A 22,855-nucleotide genomic window follows, 5' to 3' on the forward strand; every position below is an offset into this window, starting at 1 on the left:
AAGTCTTCTGAGTTCCCTCTTGGAAGCCCCCTTCTTTGGCAATACAGCCTGACAGGTGGTTGTGGGTCATCCTATGAGGTGACTCACCCAAATCACATTTGACTCTCTTTCCCTTCCCCTGTCAGTTTTCCAAATCTCAGTAGGGTTGGGGTGGGGGGGACCATTTTCCAAAGTACTGTTCATTTCCTGAGATCTCGGGGGGAGAGCAGATCATGCCAAACTTCTGTGTGCTGGTAGGGTCCCAGGGTTGTTATATATATTTAAAGAAAAGGCTCCAGTGCCTATCAGTCCCAGACTGGGATTGTGGGTACACAGAACATATTTGCTGAGTTTTTGATTCAGCCAAATTCATATTTTCAGGGGAAAAAGAGCTAAAGCATTACGTAAGGTCAGTCAATATGGACATTTCTCTAATGCCCAAAGACAAGTAATAGCAATAAGTGGGTTAATTGGTTTCTAAGGACTGTGCTTTGCTGTAAGACATCGTAAAAAACAAAATTAATTGTGTATATAATCCCAGAAAGGATTAAAAAGGGACTAGTAGGTTCTCTACTGAGGTAGGAACCTAGTGTGGACTGGCCCCTTTTCCTTCTTTAGGCATGCAGGGGGACACTTGCTGTTTTTCCTCTTTAGAGAGCTGTGATTTAAACTTGACCTAGAGAGCTTTCTTAAGTTGTAAAGTCAGACCACACAGGAAAACTGCATTCTGCTACCCTTATCCTCAACCCACCATGGTCTCTGATTTAACGGCCACCTCCTTTTTTTCTTGAAAACATTCTTCTATAGAAGGCCACCTACAAGCTCCTGTGTTTATCTGTATGTGCATGTGCTAAGTTGTGCCTGGGTACCAGGAATGAAGAACTAAGATGTTTCAACCACCAGCCTACTTCTCCTTCCCTTTGGCGCTACAAGAAATCCAACTGGTTCAGTAAAGTGTCAACAGGTTAAGCCTAACAGTATTGTGGCCATATATACACTAATCTACCACAAATGACTGGGATACGCTAGGAGTGGAGTTCATCTTGGACAGTCTGAGCCAGAAAAAGGACAAGATTTATAAAAGAAAAGAGAGGATACTTGTTTTCCCACAGGTACAGAACGTGCTGATTTGTTTTGGTGTAGTTTTCTCATATAAAGTGCTTAAGAGTTGGACAGAATACCTTTAGACGTCATAACTAACATAACCGAGACATGTTTACATTCCTACCAGAGCATCGTGAACACTCCACTGACATTGCAGAACTGCTGTGATTTTTTTCTAACACATCATGCCATCTGCACACATAATAAAATAATCCAGTAGTTGCCATGCTAACATAGGACTTCTAGTGAAGGGCACAGACAGCCCCCCAAAGGGAGCTTGAGTTATGCACAGTGATGAAGACTGGAAGCAATTTTCCAGCTAATGGTCTGCCAATGACCACTTGGAACAAGTTGGCACTGTATATTATGCACCTCATTTTAAAATCCACAGCAAGCTAAGATTTTTCCAAAGCCCATCATCTTGACTGAATGCATAGTTCTTTTTTCAATTAATCTGGTTAATCTGTCAATCCTCCATGGATATCTTCTGGCAGGTGCCATGAGTTAGTCTTTTGTGAGGAACAGGCCATGTTCATATCAACTGGCAGGACAGTAGCCTGGAAGGCTAACCACGTTATGGAGAACCCTCAGTTGAGGCTGTAAGAAGAAAAAGGGGAAAAATGAGGCGAGTCATTTCTTTATGTTCCCAGATACTGGTATGAAGCAATTATCCTACTCAAACAAACTCTAACATCCTTTAGGTCAAAGAGGAAACTCTAACAGATATAATAGTTACTCAGCTGCAGGACAAATTTATGATGGCTCAGATTCTTGGAATGTCCTTCCTCCACTTGGCAGAGCATGGAAGACATCCACCTTGGGGATAGGCGAATTCGGATCTCTGGAGCTGGCATTCATCCCTCACTAGTCTGTGGTTTGGGAAAGCATTTCATACATCCTAGAGCTTCATGCAGTTACCTGATCTGGAACAGGATCAGACTGGGAGCGGTGTGAAGGCGGCTGTGTGGGGGTGGGCGGGTGGGGGGCGGGGTGATAATAGTGGTTTTATTTATCAGGGGCTTTCCTGGGATAAAACCTAGAAGGAAGCAGGATGGCTGGAGCTCCCGAGCTTGCTAGTTGAATAGCGAGACTAGCTGGTCAGAGAAGAGACAGAGAAAGTCGTGAAAGTCTGACCAGAGGGACTGAACTACCTGCATTGCAACCTTGCTTTTGATTTTGGGAATGCTGGTGCAGATATATCTTCCTGGGTTTTGTAGTTTTTTAGTTTATAAACTTCCTTTTATTGTATCTGAGTCCTCCCTATAGTTCCTTAAATGGAGGTCCTCATTTATTAATTAATATAGGAGTGCCACGGAATGTCTTGTTCAGAAAAATATAAACATTAGCTTTATTTAAAACACAAAACTGTTAGGCAATGGAGGAGAAAGATAGCAAGAATTCTTGACATAGAAAAAAAAAAAAAAGAAACCTACCCAGTTTTAAAAATTGGCTTTTCAAAATAATGAGAGAACACAAAATTTATAAGCATATCTTTGACTAAGACTCAATATTTGAGAAAATGCAAAAGCAAAAGTAAGCTACTATTTAAGCATACTAAATATAAAATAATACACACTACTGATAAGGTCGCAATGAAAGTAGAATACCAATATATTGCTGATGGCATTGTAAACTGGAAAAATAATGTCAGTTTATTTAAAAACTATTAAAAATTCACATTCTTCAACTCACTGTTCCTATTCAAGGAGTGTATCCTAAGGAAATAATCTCCAAAAATGATAGAAACTATGTGCACAAATATACAACCTAGGGGTTATTTATAATAGTGGAAAAATTGGGAAATGAGTCTCCCATTGTTGAAAATGCAGGTTAAGTAAATGATGGTGCATTAGCAGGATGGATACTTATATGGCTATTAAAGTAATAATTATGATGATTATGTGGCTACGTGGTAAACAGTTATGATATACTACACTATAAAACACATATGCATAGAAAAGAAATCTAAGTGAAAGGATGAAAATGCTAGGATTTTCATTATTATTGTCTTAAATATTTTGCAAAACAACAAAAATTAGGTTCACAAGAATGCAGATGTGACCCATGAGCACTACCTAATGAAAGCATCCATGCTCATACTAATATTACCTCAAAAATAACTACTTTGCAGTTTCATGAAGAGATGACACTCTAGGGGCGCCTGGGTGGTTCAGTAGGTTGGGCATCTGACTCTTGATTTCGGCTCAGGTCATGATCTCATGATTTGTGGGTTCAAGCCCTGTGTAGAACTCTGCACTGTCAGCTGCCTGGGGTTCTCTCCCTCTGTCTCTGCCCCTCCCCTGCTCACATGTGCTCTCTTTTAAAATAAATAAATAAACATTTAAAAAAAGAGAGATAACACTCTAGTAATATTGAAGAGGGGAATAGAAACCGACATGAATAAAAATCTTCTATCCAGGTCAACTTGCGAGGGAACAGGGTGGCCTAGAACTGACACAGTATAGCATCCTTTTGAGATTTCTGCTAAAATCCACTCTGGAGAAATGTGTGACCTTGGAAAAGTATTTTTATGGATAATCATCACATAAAATTTTAAAGTGAATAAAGATAATAATGAATTCCACTGTACACTGAATCCCGAATCAAGAGTTGATAACTAGACTTATCACAGTTGCTATTTTTCCAAATAACCATGTATTTTGGTTACTTTTAATAGCTGATGGAAAGCAGATGATCAAGTCTTAGGCTGCAGTAACCTTGGAAACAGGAACATAAACTAAGCCCATTGTAATTCAGAGCTCTTTCACCTGTGTTCCCTCAGTACACTTCTTAGGATGGGCAGGAATATCCCGATTTTACAGATAATTGAGGCACAGAAGTATTACTTGCCCAAAGCTACACAGTTTGTGAGGATTGAATCTGTACTCAGACTTAGGTATGTCTCACTCTAGTGACATGGAAGAGTGACAAGGACATTTATATAAAGTATAAATATTCATTCAGAGCCTTTCCCATTCTCTTCTCTCCTAAGTAGGATTCTGTGTTTATCCACAAGTCCAGTCAGCACTAGAAAGGGCCCTGCTGGGCAGGGAAGAAAGTTGAAGACTTAATTTATCTTAGACGATAGGAAGAGCAGAGAGACACTCTTGTAAGACACTGATACAGGCAGAAGTAGAGTTCACAGAGGCACAAAGTGAGGGTTTAGGAAGTGAGACAGAGGACTTAGATGGCAGTGGTGGGAATCAGGCCTTTGGCAAAGGGATGGCCAATGAGAAAAGCATGCTATGGGGTAATGTCCCCTTGATCATCTTTCCATGGAATCAGTAAAGAATTCATTGCTCTTCGATGCTTTTACAGCTAGCTGTCTTTCACTTGACTGTGTCACCACGTTGAGTTGGGCTTTGTGTGAGAGCAAGAGGCCCCTGTTTACTCAAGTTGCATGTGAACGGTACTGGCCTACGGTCAGGCTTGAATCACTGTTTTCCTCTCACAGATGTACAGTGATGGACTCTGCTGTCATCTCTTTGCCCAAGAGTTTTGTTATCTGCAAGTGGAATCATGTCTTCAGGTACAGAAGAACTACCTGAGGTCAGAATGCAAAGCGGCAGTTTGTGATCTTCCATACGGTGCTCTTTTTGGGTGTCATCCCCTGGGCTTCAGCCATCGCAGATTCCTTCCAGCCCCTCATATACACTGAGCTGTTCATCCCAGGATGCCCTCTTTGAGTGCCCTCTGATGCTAGTGAACACCTACCCCTCCATTTTCCAAGACCACCTTGTGGTCTTGTGTCACATTCTTTACAAAGTCTTCTTTCCCTGTGATACAGCTGACAACTTCCCCCTATCAGCCAGTATGGCGTCTGAAATCTTTAACACCACACCCACCATGAACACTTCAATGTATCCCTCTCTCATAAATTTCTCGAGGTTGTAACATGGCTTTGTAGTGTGTGTCTTCCTAGTGCAAAGCGCAGTGCCCAGTGCATAGAAAGTGCTTAAGGAATAGTAAAATTAATGAAGAAATGAATGATGTTGAAGAAGAAGAGTTCTGTTCCCTCCCCTCCCCTCCCCTCCCCTCCCCTCCCCTCTCCTCCCTTCCCCTCCCCTTCCCTTTCCTTCCCTTCCCTTCCTTTCCCTTCCCTTCCTTTCCCTTCCCTTCCCTTCCCTTCCCTTCCCTTCCCTTCCCTTCCCTTCTCTTCCTTTCCAGTTTGATTCAATGCTTAATTTTACAGGGGATTTAATCCTGTTGTTCAGGTCTGCATATGGAGAGGGGAATTGCTCCAATTCCTTTCTTGCCACATAAGAACTAAAGCCACATATGCATGCCAGTGCTGGCTGTGTATGGATTTGCAACTAATATATAGCAAAGGGCTCTTTCTCAGATCTCTGTTTGAGGGTCAACATTACTATTCAGGTATTCTGGGAACTAATCGCCTCTTAAATCCAATGGCTCCAGAGTCTGGGATAAGTAGAGAAGCATTTGAGTCCAGTGATTAAGGGCATGGGCTCTGGAATCAGGCAGATCTGGGTTGACATCCCTGGGCTTGCCACTTACCAGCTATATGAGGTTGAAAACATTAATTTGCCCAACCCTCAATTTCTTCACTTTTAAAATGGTGATCAGTATCCACACCTTATTAGATTGCTGGAGTGATAAAATATGTTCATAGAAAAAACACTTTGCATGGTGTTTGGCAAATAGTAAATACCTGCTGAGTAATGGCTACTATTTATTATTATTATTACCCCCAATTCCCAAAATTCCTTAGAGAAACAAAAAATACAAATAGGGCAAGGTTCTAATGCCACACCTGGGGGCCAGGAAAAAGAAACACCATGCCCAGGGGTCAAAACTTTGCACCCTCCAGGAGAAAGATAGCACTCTTCTCACTTGCCAAGGCCACAATCAACATACTCTGGCTTCTACTCTCCCCCAGATTAGTGCAGACAATGACAGACAGCTCCATGATAAGGAGATTTCACTTCAAAGGCAGGAAGGAGCTGGAGAGGCAATGGCCAGCCTGGCACAGGATTCAAAGCACAGATCTGGGACTTAGTGTGTCCAGCTCCACGTTTTGCTACTCCAGCAGCAAGGGACTGATGGGATTAGGGGCTTTAGGGAAGGAGAAGAGATACTTCGTATAGGCATCCTTACCTCTCATGGCCTGAGGGGAAGAAATAAGATAGTTTCTTAGAAGGGTTATTTAGGGTTTTCCATTCAAAAGGAAGAGCCAAACAAACAAATAAATAAAAGAGTCATACCCTCTACCTAAAAGTGTCTTCTATGTGACTCAAGTTTGAGGACTTTGCATTTTGATGCGGGGCTGTTTATGTCAGATGTGAGATGCACACTCCAAATGAGTGAAATCCACAGTTGCCCCTCCATTATGGCAAATAATAAGCAGAACTAACATTTGTTGAGCAGCTACAACAGGCCAATGAGAGTTCCATAGTCAGTCACTCATTGGATCCTTAACACTATCTCTGGAGCCTGAATTGTATGATCTTCTTAAAATAGACCTGGAAAAAATGAGGCCAGGTTCATTAACTCCTCATAGTCACAACACTGGAAGGTCTAGGGCTTAGACAAGAACCCAGACCTGTTCTCACCCCAATGCTTTCCTGACTCAATAAGAAACATGAGGGGGCGCCTGGGTGACTCAGTCAGTTAAGTGTCCGAATCTTGATTTCCACTCAGGCCATGATCTCATGGTCATGAGATCGAGTCCATGCTTGGTGTGGAAGCTGCTAAAGATTCTCTCTCTCCCACTTTCTCCTTCTGCCCCTCTTCCCTACTTGTGCGCTCTCTCTCTCACTCTCAAAATATTAAAAAAAAATGTGTTAGGAAAGCAAATTCCTTAACTCCCAAGAGTTAAGGAAGGAATGCAGGAAAGCAAGTAGCTGTGTTTGTATAAAAGAATGCTCATCACCCTATAATAAAGTGGCATAAATAAAGTTAGTACATTCCTATCTAACAGTCTGAAATCTTTCCTATGTTTAGAGTAGTAGTCTTCAATTGAGTACAGTTCCCCATCCCCCATCCCCCCCAGTCTTCCCAAAGAAATATCTGCACTGTCCAAAGACATTTTTGATGGTCACAACTAGGGGAGTATTACTGTAACTGGTGGGTAGAGGCTAGAGACCCTACTCAACATCCTAGAATTGCCTAGAACAGTCCCCGCCCCCCCTCCGCCCACTGTCAAAGAATTATCCAGCTACTAAGGTTGGTTTAGAGGATACAGGTCCTTGTTTATCTTCTCTTCCTGGTTGTGAGCCAAATATATCACTCCAGAAATAGGCCAAGATAAAAACCAACTTAAGTGTGCCCATTGTGTGTACAGGAAATAAGGCTGAGCTCAACCCTCATTCCTTCTATTCATCATTTGCTCATTTTATTTAATTTTATATTCAATGTAATCAAAACCTCTAATACTAAATCATTTCTAACTTTTAGAACCCTCACAGGCATATCTTCATAAGAATCAAGATTGGATGATTTAAACAGGTATGCGCACTTAATTAGTTAGCATGTAGGGGAGAAGTCAGGAGATAAAAGAAGGACAGAAGAGGATTTATGCGGTGATAAAGCTAAACTCTGCCACAAGTCCTTTGGTGGGAGAGCTCATATGCCTTCTCCATTGCATGAGGTTCCTTTCTGCCACTGCCTCCCCCCAGATAGTTTGGGTGGTGTTCGCCCCCCAAGGGTATGATTAAGAAATTAACCCTACCTCCTGACTGCATAAAAATCAAGGTCTGAGTCTTGGACAAAGTGAGTGTCAGGCTGGCCGAGGACCTGGGATAAGGGCAGTAGGAGAGGTGATGCATACAAATTAGCTTGCAGCTTCTCATAAACCCTAGTAAACCAGAAATGACAGTGGTGCTATGATGAGTAGCTTTATGTGTCCCCTGGACTGGGCCACAGAGTGCCCAGATATTTGGTTAAACATTATTCTGGGCAAGTCTGTGAGGGTGTTTCTGGATGAGGTGCACATCTGAATCAGTACACTGAGTACAGTAGATTGCTCTCTCTAATGTGGGTGGTCCCCATGCAATCAATTGAAGGCCTGAGTCAAACAAAAGGCTGATAAGTCTCAGCCATGAGAAAGAATGAAATCTTGCCATCTGCAACAACATGGATGAAGCTAGAGAGAATGATACTAGGTGACATGCATCAGTCAGAGAAAGACAAATACCGTATGATTTCACTTATATGTGGAATTTAAGAAACTAAACAAATGAACAAAGAGAAAAAGAGACAAACCAAAAAACAGACTCTTCCTTGGAGAGAACAAATTGGTAGTTGCCAGAAGGGAGATGGGTGGGGGATGGGTGAAAGAGGTGAAGGAGATGAAGAGTACACTTGTCATGATGAGCACTGAGTCAGGTACAGAATTGTTGAATCACTATACTGTATACCTGAAACTAATACAACACTATGTTAACTATACTGGAATTAAAAAAAAAAAAAAGAAAGAATCACTTTTCTAAAAAAAACAAAAACAAAAAGGCCGAATAAGGGAGAATTTACTCTCTATGCCTGTCTTTGAGTTGGGACACTGGTCTTCTGTCTTTGGACTTGGAGTCAGACGTGGGCTAAAACTTAAACCAGCAGGTTTCCTAGGGCTCCAGCTTGCAGATCTGGGGCATTTTTAGCCACCATCCTTGTGGGAGCCAATTCCTTTATCTCTCTACCAGACATCTCTCTTGCCTGTGTGCACTTTCTCTCTCTCTCTCTCTCTCTCTCTTTCTCTCTCTAGTTAGACTTGTCTGTCTCTCAATAGCTAGAGAGATGGGTAGATTTAGATACATTGATATATCTCCTGTTGAAGAAGCAAGGTCTCTTATTGGTTCTGTTTCTCTGGAGAGCACTAACACAGAGTTTGTAGACAACAGTGACCGTAATAGTAAGCACTATTGTCAACCAAGTACTTACCACATGCCCGAGCATGATGCTAAGAACCTGTGTCCACTGTGCAGCAACTTGAGGAGGTAGATATCGTGACTTTACTCTATGGATGTAGGGAGTTAGGCTTGGAGGGATAAATGAACTAACACAGGCTACATGTTAGGCTGGACTATGACCCTTGATCTGGTTATAACCTATCAGGAGCCTTTTGATTTTGGAAGTGCTAAGCAGGAAATGTGCAGCCCAAAAGGCCCATGGGAACTTTCTCAGGCAAGCATTTAGACCTAGTTGGGATAGGAAGGCCTTAGTCTCCATCCCCCCACTCTCAGCCCTCAGTTATACTGGTTCAATTAGAATGTGATTAGATCCCAATACTTGAAGAAGAGTCTTTCTGCAATTGGCTTTGCAGTCCTCACTGGCCTGGACTGTCACTTCTCTTGAGTTTTAGAGGGTCCATGAGATGAAGCTGGATCACTATACACGTGTGCATGTGTGTTCACGTGCACACACACACACACACACACACACAGTGAATGAGAGAAGGGATGCACGTGTTTGCAAGCTGATCTTCTCCTAACTCTGGGTCCTATGGGTTAAATGGAGTCTCTGAACTCCAGGGTTTGAGAACTCTGACATTTCAGACAGAGGTTCTCAAACTCAGCTGCACTGGATTCATCTTAAGGAGCATCTTAAAATTTTATTTTTGTCCAGACTCTCTCCATTTCCCCTGATTGTGAATGTCCAGGAGGAGGTCTGCAAATACCTCTGTTTACAAACAGTATGGTGATTCTCATGAGATCGGCTTGGCCCAAGTCCATGGAAATAGTTATGTCTTTTCCTCAGTACTTAAGTAGTAGTTATCTGTCCTTCAGACAGAGAAAAGTGTGTAGACTGCGGGGAAATTTAGTTTAGTCTTGTTCAGTTCACATAATAAAATACCAAGAATCCTGTATATAATACAATGCAGTGATCCAAATATTGGCTTTTAGAATGGGACAAGACAAGAGCAGTGAAGCCTGAGCAAGCCGTCCAACCCACTCACAGTCCTGGAAACTTAGACATGCTCTATCTTTCCCGTGTTATTTACAGGCTGATGCATGCATGCATGCATGCATCCATCAAGCAACATTTATTCCACTGAGTACTTACTAAATGCCCAACCTTGCCTTGGGGCCTTCAGGGCGGGAAGAGTTTCATATCTGTATCATTGTACTTATCATACTGTATTAGAATAACCTGATGATGTCTTTGTCTATAAATATAGACAGTTTGATAATCCTTGTCCACAAAAATGCTTCTCACACTTTACTGTGTTTAGAAATCCCCTAGGGAGCTTGGCAAGGCATAGATTTTGAGTCCTAAATGGAAAGAATGATTCAGTAGGTCTGGAGGAGGCTTGTGAATGTGCATTTCTAACAAGTTTGCAGGGGACCCCAATGTTTCTAGTCTGAGGACCACTCTTTAAGAATCACTTGCTCTTAACCCCAAGCTTCTTCAGGCAAAGAATATGTTATCTTCTCTTTCTGCTATGTATAGAAAAATGTCTAGAATATCAAAAGGGCTCTTGAAATGTTTGTTGAATAAATATAGTGGCTAAGCTACAGTAGTAAAATTAGCAGTTACTTAAAGTAGAGGCAGAATTTATTTGGGGGACTTAATATTGTTCCTTAATGAGAACTGGTTGAGAAATCTCAGTGTATACAAGCATCTGAACTCTGTAAAGACTCTCTGCTAAACCAGGACACCTATCAACTTCAGTCTCAGGGCATGATTTCCCCAGGAAAATGGCAAAACCTCACCCAGCTTTATGGCCATTCTGAACTAGAACTGCTGACCACAATGGCTGACATCTTGCACCATTTGAATATGATATGATGTCTTTCTGGGAGAAAGTATCATCAAGCCAGATGCTCTCCTCAGAGATGCATTTGTATAGCTAATTAGTAGGAGGTAACCCAGTGATTCCATTCTCAGCACTGGACAGAGATAAGCATTTCAAGTCATTAAATTCCAGCAGCCACTCTAAAAGCCTACAGAACCTTCCAGAAGAAAACTCTGTCCACTGGCACAAACAACAACAAATCTCAAGCGAGATCATGAAAATATGCCTTGAAGTTTGATCCAAGTTGCCATTAAAATTCCCTCCCATCTTCACAATGTCAGATGGGCTGGCAGATTCTCTTCTGAGGGACTGTTTCTTAATTTCTCCCATTGCTTCTGCTTCCCACCTCCCTCACTCGCAGAGCAGGGTGCCCTTTGTGTTTGCCAAATGAGTAAGTCAAGTTCCTTTTCCTTTTTTTAAATTCATCTATTTCCTTCTTTGTCTAGTTAATCTTATTTTAATCTCAAAGGCCTCTCTTTGGACCAATCCAACAGCTTCTTCATTGGAAAAATATTCTATTAGATTCACGTCTTCAGAAAAAAAACATATCCAGAAAAACTCTCCAGATCCTGCAGCTTTTCCAAGAGAAAAAAAAAGTGCACTTTAAAAAAAAATGCTTATTTTTTTTGAGAGACAGAGTGTGAGTGGGAGAGGGGCAGAGACAGAGAGAAGGACACACAGAATCTGAAGCAGGCTCCACGCTCTGAGCTGTCAGCACAGAGCCAGAGGCGGGGCTTGAACATCATGAACTGTAAGATCATGACCTGAGCTGAAGTGGGGTACTTAACCAACTGAGCCACCCAGGAGCTCCAAGAAAAGCATGCTTTTAAAGAAGTAGACAAGGTATACTTGGTGTTTCTCTTTTTGTACGCCATGTCTCAAGGGGCAAGTGTCTTTTTGAATTCAGGCCACACAAGCTAAATAAATATGAACATGTGATGCTGACAACAATGACGGATTTCACCATACAGAAACTTAGAGTGGAAGAGTATTTTATAGCAGTACTTCTGAAATTTTAATGTGCATATGAGTCACCTGGGTATCTTGTTAAAATGCTGATCATGCAGGTCTAACAAGCTCTCAGGTGATACTGCGCTGCTGGTCTGTGGACCACATTTTGAGTAGCAAGGCTGTAGAGTTCTAGTGCAGAACAGTACTGCCCAGTGGAGCTTTCTGCAGTGATACAGATGTTCTAGATCTGCTTTGTCCAATATGGCAGCCATTAGCCACATGTGGCTATTGAGCCCTTGATGTGTGGCTAGTGCCTAGAGGAAACTAACTTTAAATTTTAATTATTTTTTTAATGTCTATTTACTTTTTTTTTTAATGTTTTATTTATTTTTGAGACAGAGACAGAGCATGAGCAGGGAGGGGCAGCGAGAGGGAGACACAGAATCGGAAGCAGGCTCCAGGCTCTGAACTGTCTGTCAGCACAGAGCCCGATGCGGGGCTCGAACCCACGAACCATGAGATCATGACCTGAGCCGAAGTCGGAGGCCCAACCAACTGAGCCACCCAGGCACCCCTATTTACTTTTGAGAGAGAGGGACAGAGTGCAAGTGGAGGAGGGGCAGAGAGAGAGAGAGGGGGAGACACAGAATCTGAAGCAGGCTCCAGGCAGTCTGACACAGGGCTCGAACTCATGGACTATGAGATCATGACCTAAACCGAAGTCAGACACTTAACTGACTGAGCCACCCAGGTGCCCCAAATTTTATTTAATTGCAATTCATTTAACTTTAAATGGTCACCTCCGCCTTGTGGCCACCATATTGGAAAGCAGCTTTGTAGAGTAGAAAACAGACTGAGAAATTTAGTAAAAAGGTTTCAGAAAGGAAAAAACCCTGAAGACCAGGTAAAACACAGATCCCCTCAATCCTATTGTAAATTTATTCTGATTCCCACCCTCCCCTTCCTGCTTTCTGTAGCAAGGGCTCAAGGTTTCCCGTGTGTTCTCCATCATGTTCCCAGAATAATTCTATAAACAAAATAGTGTAATTAGGAAAGGCTTTATAAACATTCTGAAGTGCAGAAGATTATCTCGTTTACGTAGACCCTTTGGAATTGGCAAAAACCAAGTCAGAAGTCTTATAAGAAGTAATTTTTTTGTTACAGGCCCTTTCACCTTGGGTACATGGAGCAGGACTCTGAAGACAGGCTCCAAGTTTATTTCTTCATTGTGGGTTTTGGCCCTTTGGCCTGGAATGCAGGAACACATGCAGACCATCCAGATAGTCGAGAAAAGTTCAAAAGGGAAAAGAGCTCAGTTCAAGTTGAGTTCCCCCAAATGAGAAAATGCTGAGGGCGAGGAAATAGTAGGGTTTAGTTTTGTCTAAACTGGATTTATCAGCTCTCAGCAGGTTACGGTCTATATTACAGCTAACGAGGTTGGGGGATCTGCCCTGGGCTGGTGAGTACTAATTTCCATTGAGGAAAAAGTTATGAGGCTTGGATGTCTTAATGATAACAGATAATTTCTCTGTGTTGGCAGAGCTACAAAGCACGTTGCTATGAAACTGCATAGATTGGGCTATTTCTTTTGTGTACACAGTTTCCACTTAAAGAATTCACTTGGCATGAGTTGCAAACCTGCTTGGGGACCCTTGTGATTAATTGCTTGAACTGGCTGGTGGCCATCAGCAGGATCTTGCATTTTGCCGGGTTCTACACAGAATTATGAAACTGGAGGTTTAATGGGATTTCAGGTAATAGAGCCCAGATGTCCAAGACCATGATGTTTGAAATTACACTGCCCGCAAGGCTTCAGGGCTTAAACCTTATTTATTTCTTGCTTAGTAAATTTTCCTGTTCCCATCTTTATGTCATCTTGGACCAGTCAAGTGCTGAGGCCTTCATTTTGGCATACTGCATCTAGAGAAGCCATTCACAGATACGCACCTGTAGCCAACAGCCTGGAGATACACGAGCTCCCTACCTTCCTGCCCTGGCTCTCGGCGTTATCTTTCAGCCAAGAATATGGGAATTAACAGCCTTTCCACCACCTTGCTACTCTACAGCACTTCACTTCCAAACTGATTTCACACATTTCATTGCATTTTATTCTGTCAGGGTCTAGAAGAAATGGGCCGGGACAGGTATTATTATCTCCATTTGGATGAGGAAACCAAGGTGCACAGAAGAGAAGGAATAATAATATTTGTGAACCCTATGTGCCAAGAAGTCCTGTTCCCATGGGAGTTCCTGTGCATCATTTCCTTTAAGCCTAACAACAGCTTTAAGATAGATAGGATTTTCAGCGACACTTTGAACTTTGAAACCCAGAAAACAAAGGCATGCAGAGTTTGGGTCACCCTACTAATTACTGATGGAGCCAGGCTGGAAGCTGGTACTCTCCTGCTCAGTTACCTCCTTAAGGAGTGTCGGTGGCATCACAGACAAGACCTCGAGTCTGTTGTCACTAGTGCAGCATTCATTTGACATCATTTGCAAGACAGAAGACCGATCCCAGCTCTAATGCAGCCTCCTGAATGCTCTGAGGAAGGAGGGAGATTCTGTTGAATGGCTTCCATTTGAAAAAATACTTGGCCTAATAATCTAGGTCTTTTAGATGACACTTTAGCCTATCCTTCCAGCCGCATCCATTCTGTATTCCAGATGGAGGCAGTGATGGAATGTGTCCCACGCTGCCTGTTCTTTGTTTATATGGTCCCTCCTTCCTTCCTCCCTCATCCCCCTGCTCAATGTCTCCCCTTCCTACAAGGCCAGCTCACAGGCCACTTTATGAAGTCTTCACATATCCTCGCAAAGCCTATCTCTCCATGTTCTGAACCTCTGTATGATCTTGTTGAATGAATGGATGAACAAATGGAAAAAGTAACATTGCTTTTTGGCCACTACACCTGGTACGATATGAAACATTGGGTGTGCCTGTGCACACACAGGCAACACCATGACCACATATGCCCTGTATGCTATTATAGAAGGGCAAGATGCCAGGGGAGCAGAAAGAAGGGGGCTACTCACTGCTGTTTGCAGATATGGCTGGAAAACCTACCCGAGCCTCATCTCCCCTCCTAGTTAGGGACACTTCATGTTCCAAGGGCTTGTATTTTATACATCTATGTACAGTGCTAAGGATTTGGCATCATCTCTATCCTGAGCAAATGTATGATAAATGATGAAGGGCTGTAGTAGAAGTGATGGGGTCTCTGTTGCTGTGGTAGGGGCACAGCCTTCCTGCTTCCATGCACAAAAGGGAGGCAAGCCTTTGTGGATGTCGACAGTGCCTTGCCAATGCCGTTGGCCCACAGGGAGCAAGAGAGGGTCAGCGAGCAGTGGTGGCCCAAACCTTAGTGCTCCTGAGGGAGGGGTCAAGGGATGTCTAGTGTACTGCCTTCACACCACAGTTTAGGCAGGCCTTCCCCAAACCTACTCCTGCATTCAGAGTCTGGGAAATACTTCTTGTTTTAAGTTGTTCCCATTTAAGAACAATTCCTCTCATTATTTAGCATTGTTTGGCCTGTTGTAAATGCTCTGTGCAAATAAGCTATTCTTATTAGTTATTCTTCTCAACAGGATTGTGAGGGACCCCTGGGCAGTGGCCCAGCCCCATGTAAAGCTCTTTCTCTATAGAGTTCAAGTTCGGTTTTGAGGTACTGCAACAGCATTTCATTCACAGTTTTGAAGTTTGTTGGTGACAGGAGGTGGGATGGCCGTCACTGTACAACACCCCTATCTGCTCAGAACTGCCAGCCCGTGTTGCCCCCAAATGTTAAGGAATCCGTGTAAAATAATAAAAATAACAGTTCTCTCATCTTGATAGTTTTGATACCGGTCATATTATTGAAACTCAAGTCACAGCTGCTTCTTCTGCAAAAGGAGGGAATTCATCCATTCCTCACCTATCAAAGGAGGGAATGACAGATGTTTTTATGAGAACTACTACTTTTTACTGAATCCAAGATGTAATTTATTTTTAAATTTTATTTATTTTTAAAAAATGTTTATTTGAGAGAGAATGTGAAGGGGAGGGACAGAGAGAGAGGGAGAGAAAGAATCTCAAGCAGGCTCTGTGCTGTCAGCACACAGCCCAACATGGGGCTCAATCTCATGAACCATGAGATCATGACCTGAGCTGAAATCAAGAGTCAGATGATTAAAACACTGAGCCATCCCTGTGCCCCAAAGTTTATTTAATTTTTTTTAGTTATCTCTACACACGACGTGAGGTTCAGACTCATTATGCTAAGATCAAGAGTTACATGCTCTGCTGACTGAGTGAGTGGGGTCCCCCAAAAGATGCAATTTTTAATGTGCCACTAAGAAAGGACAAAAAAAATACTATATGGCAATGAGGAAGAATGAAATATGGCCATTTGTAGCAAAGTGGATGGACCTTGAGGGTGTCATGCTAAGCAAAATAAATCAGGCAGAGAAGGATAGATACCATATGTTTGCATTCATAGGTCTAACAGGAGAGACCTGGCAGGGGACCATGGGGAGAGGAAGGCGGAAAGAGAGCTGGGGAGAGTGAAGGGGGAGGGGGAGGGAGAGAGGGGGTGATGGTCATGGTGGGTGGCACTTGTGGGAAGAAGCACTGGGTGTTATATGGAAACCAACTTGATAATAAACTATTAAAAAAAAAAAAGAAAGGACAAAAAAAAACCCCCTGCCAGTTGAACTATGACATAATGATTTTTGATAGTCCTGGACAAGGAATAATATTAGCCGTTTGCCGCTTTGGAATTTCTTTCATTTATTCTGAAGAACCTGGTCATTTCTCTGCCATTAGGTATAAGCTTTCCTTCTGCATGCACTCTAGTAATAAAATACAAGCTGCCTTCACCCACTTGTGATACTCTTCTATCTAAGGTGGTTGTGTAAAGCTCACAATTGCTGCTTTGCAGAAATAAGTGAAATTGAGGCTGTTCCTCCGATGTCAAACATTTGTCTCATTAATGGTACCCTATTTCTGTGGCTTTTGGCATATGAGTTAAATTTTCACTTTAGCACCAAATTATAGTGTACTATTTCTAAAGACATTTTTAAATAGCAATTAAACTCAACAGGTGAAGTACTAACAGTATATAATAACTTGAGTGAAGACATAGAAATGTGGTCAGACCCAAATTCATGCATGCAAGACTGCCATTTGGCCTTCAATGATTATAAGAATGTCTAGATTGTAAAATGTAGAATTTAGAAATGTTAAAGTATGAAAAAAAGTACATTCCAGTTGCAGTGAAACACGGTACATGAAGAGCATATACTATGGGTCTTGCACCCAGGAGATGCCCAACAAATCTCAAATCCCTTCCCTTTTAAATAAAGAAGGAGAATGTGGTGACTCTCAAAGGTACAGGAGGCTGGACCTCATTTTTTTGTTTTTTGTTTTGAAAAACAAAAAGATACTGGATTTAAGTCTGATTCCTATTAGATACAGTTTACATTTCAGCAACTACAAAGCTATGAATGATCTCCAGAGTAATCAAAGTACTTTTCTAAACACTATGTGAGTGATGGCTGTAAGTTCTTTATTGGGGTTCTTTTCCCTATGTCCCATTGAGAGGTGGGGTCTTGTTTCCTATTCCCTCGAATCTGGGCCAGGCCTATGACTGCTTTGTCCAGTAGAATATGGCAGATATGGCATTGGGCCAGTTCTGGGTCTAATATTTAGGAGGACTGGAAACTTGTTTGCTCCTCCTTAGAACCTGCCACCATGCTATATATTAAGTCAAGGAAACTACATGGAGAAACCCACATGGAGGAGTATTAAGGTTCTCAGCTGACACTCCAGCTGCACAACCAGCCAGTTGTTTGGACTAACTTGCCAGCCATTTGAGTGCACCATCTTGGATGTGGGTTTCCCAGCCCAACCTGATATCATGTAGGAGAAAACAGGAGGTCTCTACTGAGCCTTGCCCAAATTGCAAATCATAGCCAAATGATGACTGTTGAGTGTTGACCCTCTAAAATATGGAACAGCTTGTTATTCAGCAATAGATAACTGAAATTCACTACCCTGTTAATTTTCACAGATGCTCAGAGCAAGACACCTGTTCTAGAACCTCAGGGAGTAGAACATAGAAGTGAACCTAGATCTTCTGATTACTGCACTGAGGCCCTTACGTAATTATTCTGCACATTGCTGTTATTAGAGGCTAAACAGGGTATGTCCTACTGTCTTACTCTTTATCTCTCATCTAACTATATGATGAGAGCCAATTGGTCTAGACCAATCAGGTGGGTTCAGGAAAGAAATAAGAATAACAAACACTCACATGTGGAAAAGTTTTCATTTTTCAATCTTTCTTTCTGTCTCATAAACACACACTCTTAAAGCTTTCTTGGAATCTGAGAGTAGACTTTATGAATTAGATGCAAATGTGCTTGTGAATGTGCTTGTGATATTTCCAAGTTCCCAAGATTTTTTTTAAGTTTATTTATTTATTTTGAGAGAGAGTGAGTCAGTGGGGAAGGGAGAGAGAGAGAATCTCATGCAGGGTCCATGCTGTCAGCATGGAGCCTAACATGGGGCTTGAACTCACAGACCACAAGATCATGACCTGGGCCAAAGTCAGGAGTCAGATGATTACCCTGAGCCAGCCAGGGGCCCTGAACTCCCAAGCTTTGTAATATACCTGGTGGTGGTGACCTCAAAAAATAATATCCTAGTAGAAATAAGCAAGAGTCTCAGGAAACTCTTCCATATCAGTCATGGATTATTCAGAGCGGAATCCCCAGTAGACATAGATGACCTTGTTGACAGTTTAAAACACAGGGAGTGGGTCAGTCATTTCCTTGTGACAGGATGGCTCCATATAGGGATAGAAATCTGCCTGGTTACAATGTCACTTCAGACAGCAAGCAAGTATATTTCACATCGTTGTTCACTTTCTATGCCAGGATATCAAGATCTTTTGCCTCCACACCTAGCAGTCTGTGTGCTGAGGCTATGGTTTGTGCAGCACGATAGAGCTAACAGTAAGAGTGTGTGCTCCTGGTGGAGACATCTATGTCTAAACAGGCCACACTGTCAAGTACATCATCTTACAGTGCAATCAGCTAAAGAGGCTTAGAGAGACAGATCTTCTTTGGGTCAGAGAAACTCCAAATATCGCTGAAGCAGGAAGCCCTTTAATAGGCATATGTGCAGGATGCTGTCTACCATGGGTATGAATGTTAGAAACTTGGCATAATTTATTTTGCAAGATGGGGGGGGGCATACACTGTAGTGTTGAATTCAATATATATAGGTCTTTGCTTTAAAACTATAGCACTTAGGAAATTGTAATTCTTTCCCATGACTTGCTGGCTGATCACAAAGGTCCCATTTCTTAACGACATCAGTGGCATAGGAGATGGTGCCTTGTAGCACATGGGCGTAACAGAGAGGAGTCAAAAGTGCAGCGGAGCAATGGCTGGAGGTGGAGGTGGAGGTGGAGGCAGGGGCTGTACAGGACCACTATTCAGATGACAGGGTAAACAAAGGGATCTGGCTAGTACTGCAGTTGTGAGAGGTAAGGAGAACTTACTGGAAGCACTTAAAAAATTCTGAAGAAAAATGATCAAGCTAGAGGAATATAACTTCTCTACACATGAACATTTCTATTTCTATTTTTCTTTTTTAAATAAAGCAAGCTATAGCCAAACTCCTCTATTTCAAAAGTTAAGCTCTGGCAATTTTAATAATCTAGAACAAATTCTAGGAGCTGGCAAATTATAGCACCTATTAGGCAAATTCAGCCTATTTCCCGTTTTTGTAAATAAAGTTTTATTGAAACCCAGCCACACCTGTCCATGTATGCATTGTCTATGGCTGCTTTCCGATTGTAGTGGAAGAGTTGAGTGGTTGCTACAAAGATCATAGGACCCAAAAAGCCTAAAATATTTGCTATATGGTTCATTGTACAAAGACAAGAAAAAGAGTTTGTGGACTCCTGATGTAAAATATTGAAATAAATCTAAGTGTTAGCAAAAAGGCTTTAAGAAGTTTATATAGTGCAAGGAAAACATGTATTACCAAGTACTCTTTACTCCGTGGAGATGCATGAAGTTCTCTCATTCTCAGAACAAGCGTGGTAGAGTAAGACAGCAGGATAGAAGTAGCAGGGACCAATAGATAGTATTGATTAGTAGTTGGTAGAGGATTGAAGTAACATAAAAGCACCAATCTGGGGCCATTTAGTATAGGGGCATGTGGACTATGGCATAAAATAAACTGAGGTGCACAATGAGAGATTGAAAAAACTATTTCTATTTAGGTTCTTGAAAAAGTAAATTTTGGTCATCTGGAAAACTTTTAAGTGTTGGAGCTTATTCCAAATCTTTCTCACTAAAGTATCAGCCATACATGGATGTAGCATGAGACCTCAGGAAACCAATGCTACGGCTTGGTGTGCATACGTAAATATCCGTCACTATCCCTACCTTAGTTTGTCCTTTCTCGTCCCTGGCCTCAGCATTCCTCTTAGGCCCCTGCAGCCCTTTCTTATCTGGTTTCTAACTCTTTATTCTTCTGCCCTAATCATCCCAAACACTTAAACCCCTTGGGTCTTCCTGGAAAAACTACCAGTCTTGTTAATCAGCACATATCAAATGAATATCTACCATGGGCAAGAGATTATACTAGATTCTGAAGGAGACTCAGAGCTGGGATAAGGGAGTTTTTGTTCCCAAAGGGCTTAAAAGACGAAAAGGAAGGAACCATAATATACTTACAGAAAGATAACTAATAGTATAAGGTATTAGATGATGCATAAAAAAGGTTTATTGGATCTCATGTAAGGACGTGATTGCTGCTGTACGGATTGGTCCTGGAGAGGGTGGAATTGGAGAGGAAAGGGCATTCGAGCACGTTAGTGACGCCCGGCTCCTTTCAAAGCCACCCGGGGCTCCAGCACTCCGCATCTGAGCCTCAACCATCACACCACCCCCCTCATCCCTCACAAATAAAATCTCCCCTGATGACCTCAGTGTTTCCTGGACTCTGATTTTTGAGCATGTTAGTCCTAATGCCTAGAAAAGCTTTCTGTCCCCTCGAAGTTATCCCAACTCGACCTATTATTTGAGGGCCAACTTCTTTTTGGGGCCTCTGCAAGGGTCTCCATTCCGGCGCATGGTCCCATTCGCTCCTACTGCGCATGCCCACCAGACGGCTCACACCAAACCCAGCTCAAAGCCCAAGTTCTGCAACACCGGAGCTGGCCAGAGCCCAGCAAGACGAGTACACCAATTATAGCCTTGGATGTTAAATTGCTCTGAGACTCTAAATGCTTATTCTCAAGTCATTTACTGATTCCGCTGCAAGTCGGTAATAAACAGCCCCCAGTCTGGCATGGGGTCTGCATCCTACAGTATAGCACTGCTCTAGTCTAACCTTATTTCTTCTCCTGAGTCTGCAAAACACCTATTGTCCATTTCAGCAGGGTAAAAAAACTGGCGGCACACAGGCCGAATTTGAATTAATTGCCAACATGTAAAAATTGGGAGATGTGTACTTCCTGCAAAAATTGTCAGTTGAGGCCTCGATGCCCCATATTCTGAAATGACAGTCACTGGCAGAGCTGAGCAGAACTGCCTCTTTATTTATTTTTAAAATACTATATTTTTCATTAATCTCTACCCCCAATGTGGGGCTTGAACTCACAACCCTGAGATCAAGCGTCACATGCTCCACTGACTAAGCCAGCAGGGTGCCCCCAGACCCGCTTTTTTAGATGTGGCCTGCACTCTCCAGTTGTCCACGGTCCCCGTCACACCTCTTGGTGTTCTCAGGACAGCTCACCTCTCGTTGTGTGTCTGCCTGAGCCCTGTAGGCACTGGCGTCAGCCACACTGTGCATTCGACGGTGTGCACTCTGCCACTTTAATTATTTTATCACATACTCTAATTGCTTGCTGTGTTGTTTGTTTTGAGTTCACACCGAGATACAAAGTCCTAGAGGGGAGAGATTGTGCTCTGTATTTCTTCTCAGTGCCTCTCAGTAGGTAGGACAGAGCTATGCACATGAACAAGTGCTTAGTACTTTTTAAATATCTGAATGAACCAATGATCGATGTTGTTTAGGTTGTAAATCTAAAGTTGAAATCCTAAATCAAATACACGAAGTAATTTTGTTAATACTCTGGTGGATAAAGGCAGCTACAGGTTCTCTGACACCTCCTAGTGACAGTTAGGGGTCTGTTTCCCCTCCCCTCTGACTGCCAGTTCTAGGACTAGCCTGTGTGAGGACAGGCGGCTTTTAGTTGGTCTGTGGAGGAGTCTGACTACTCTGCAGGAGAGACCATGTGGAGAAAGCGTCATAATCTCTGGAGAGGGGGAGGACCCAGCCGGGCCACGTTTTCAAGCCATCCCAGCCCAAGCACCAGGAAAGCAAGTAAAGGTGTCATGGACCAGCCCGGCCACCAGCTGAAGACCACACAGGAACCACGTTCACTGCCACACAAAGCTGAAGAGCTGTCCAGCTGAGGCCGGCGCCAATTCCCAACCCTCCAAAATGTGACATATGAGAAAATGTCTGTTGTCTTAAGCTACTAAGTTGCAGATGCAGTTTGTTACTAAACAGTGATAAATGAATAAAACTGAACTTATCCTGAGTTTCTACTGTTTACCAGAATGGCATCCTTATTACCAACGCTAAAGTCCTTACTTCGCTTTTTAAAGTTATGGCATACGGTGAAAGTAATTCCACTCATCTGGTGTTCTAGGTAAGTGGCTGAGGCTGCTCAGAGGAAGGACTGACCTGGGAACTCTGGCTGAGAGAATTAGTGTCTCTTGGTGTGCACGCCGGTGTGCGCAGATACTTGCTTATGCATAATTCCACTGCCACGTCCTTCAGTAATGGAATGGTAATATCTTGTTCTCTACAGCAATTCTGCTGGGCTATTAATTTTTTATTTTATATTTTACAAAGGTATCTATCCATTATTCTGATCTACATAAATAATCTGGCCATGATTCTGTATTCTATGACTTTGTTTCTGTGACTGTTAGGTTGTGGAATATGAAATTTTATAGTCTTTAAGAAATGTTTCATTTCAGTTGACAGAGCCTAGAAATCTT

General features: G+C 42.4%; 1 protein-coding gene across 1 annotated transcript in view; it reads right to left on the reverse strand.

The window, feature by feature from the left end:
- Positions 1-1,295: 1,295 nt before the first annotated feature.
- The window catches only part of SAMD12 (sterile alpha motif domain containing 12), a 375,957-nt gene continuing 354,397 nt past the window's right edge, over positions 1,296-22,855 (reverse strand). Inside the window, exon 5 of the mRNA XM_029923415.1 lies at positions 1,296-1,680. Coding sequence (XP_029779275.1) covers positions 1,658-1,680 — 23 coding nt within the window. The 3' untranslated portion in view covers positions 1,296-1,657. The remainder of the gene's footprint in view (positions 1,681-22,855) is intronic.

Source organism: Suricata suricatta, chromosome 15 (genome assembly GCF_006229205.1).
Source record: "Suricata suricatta isolate VVHF042 chromosome 15, meerkat_22Aug2017_6uvM2_HiC, whole genome shotgun sequence".
Taxonomy (NCBI): Eukaryota; Metazoa; Chordata; class Mammalia; order Carnivora; family Herpestidae; genus Suricata; species Suricata suricatta.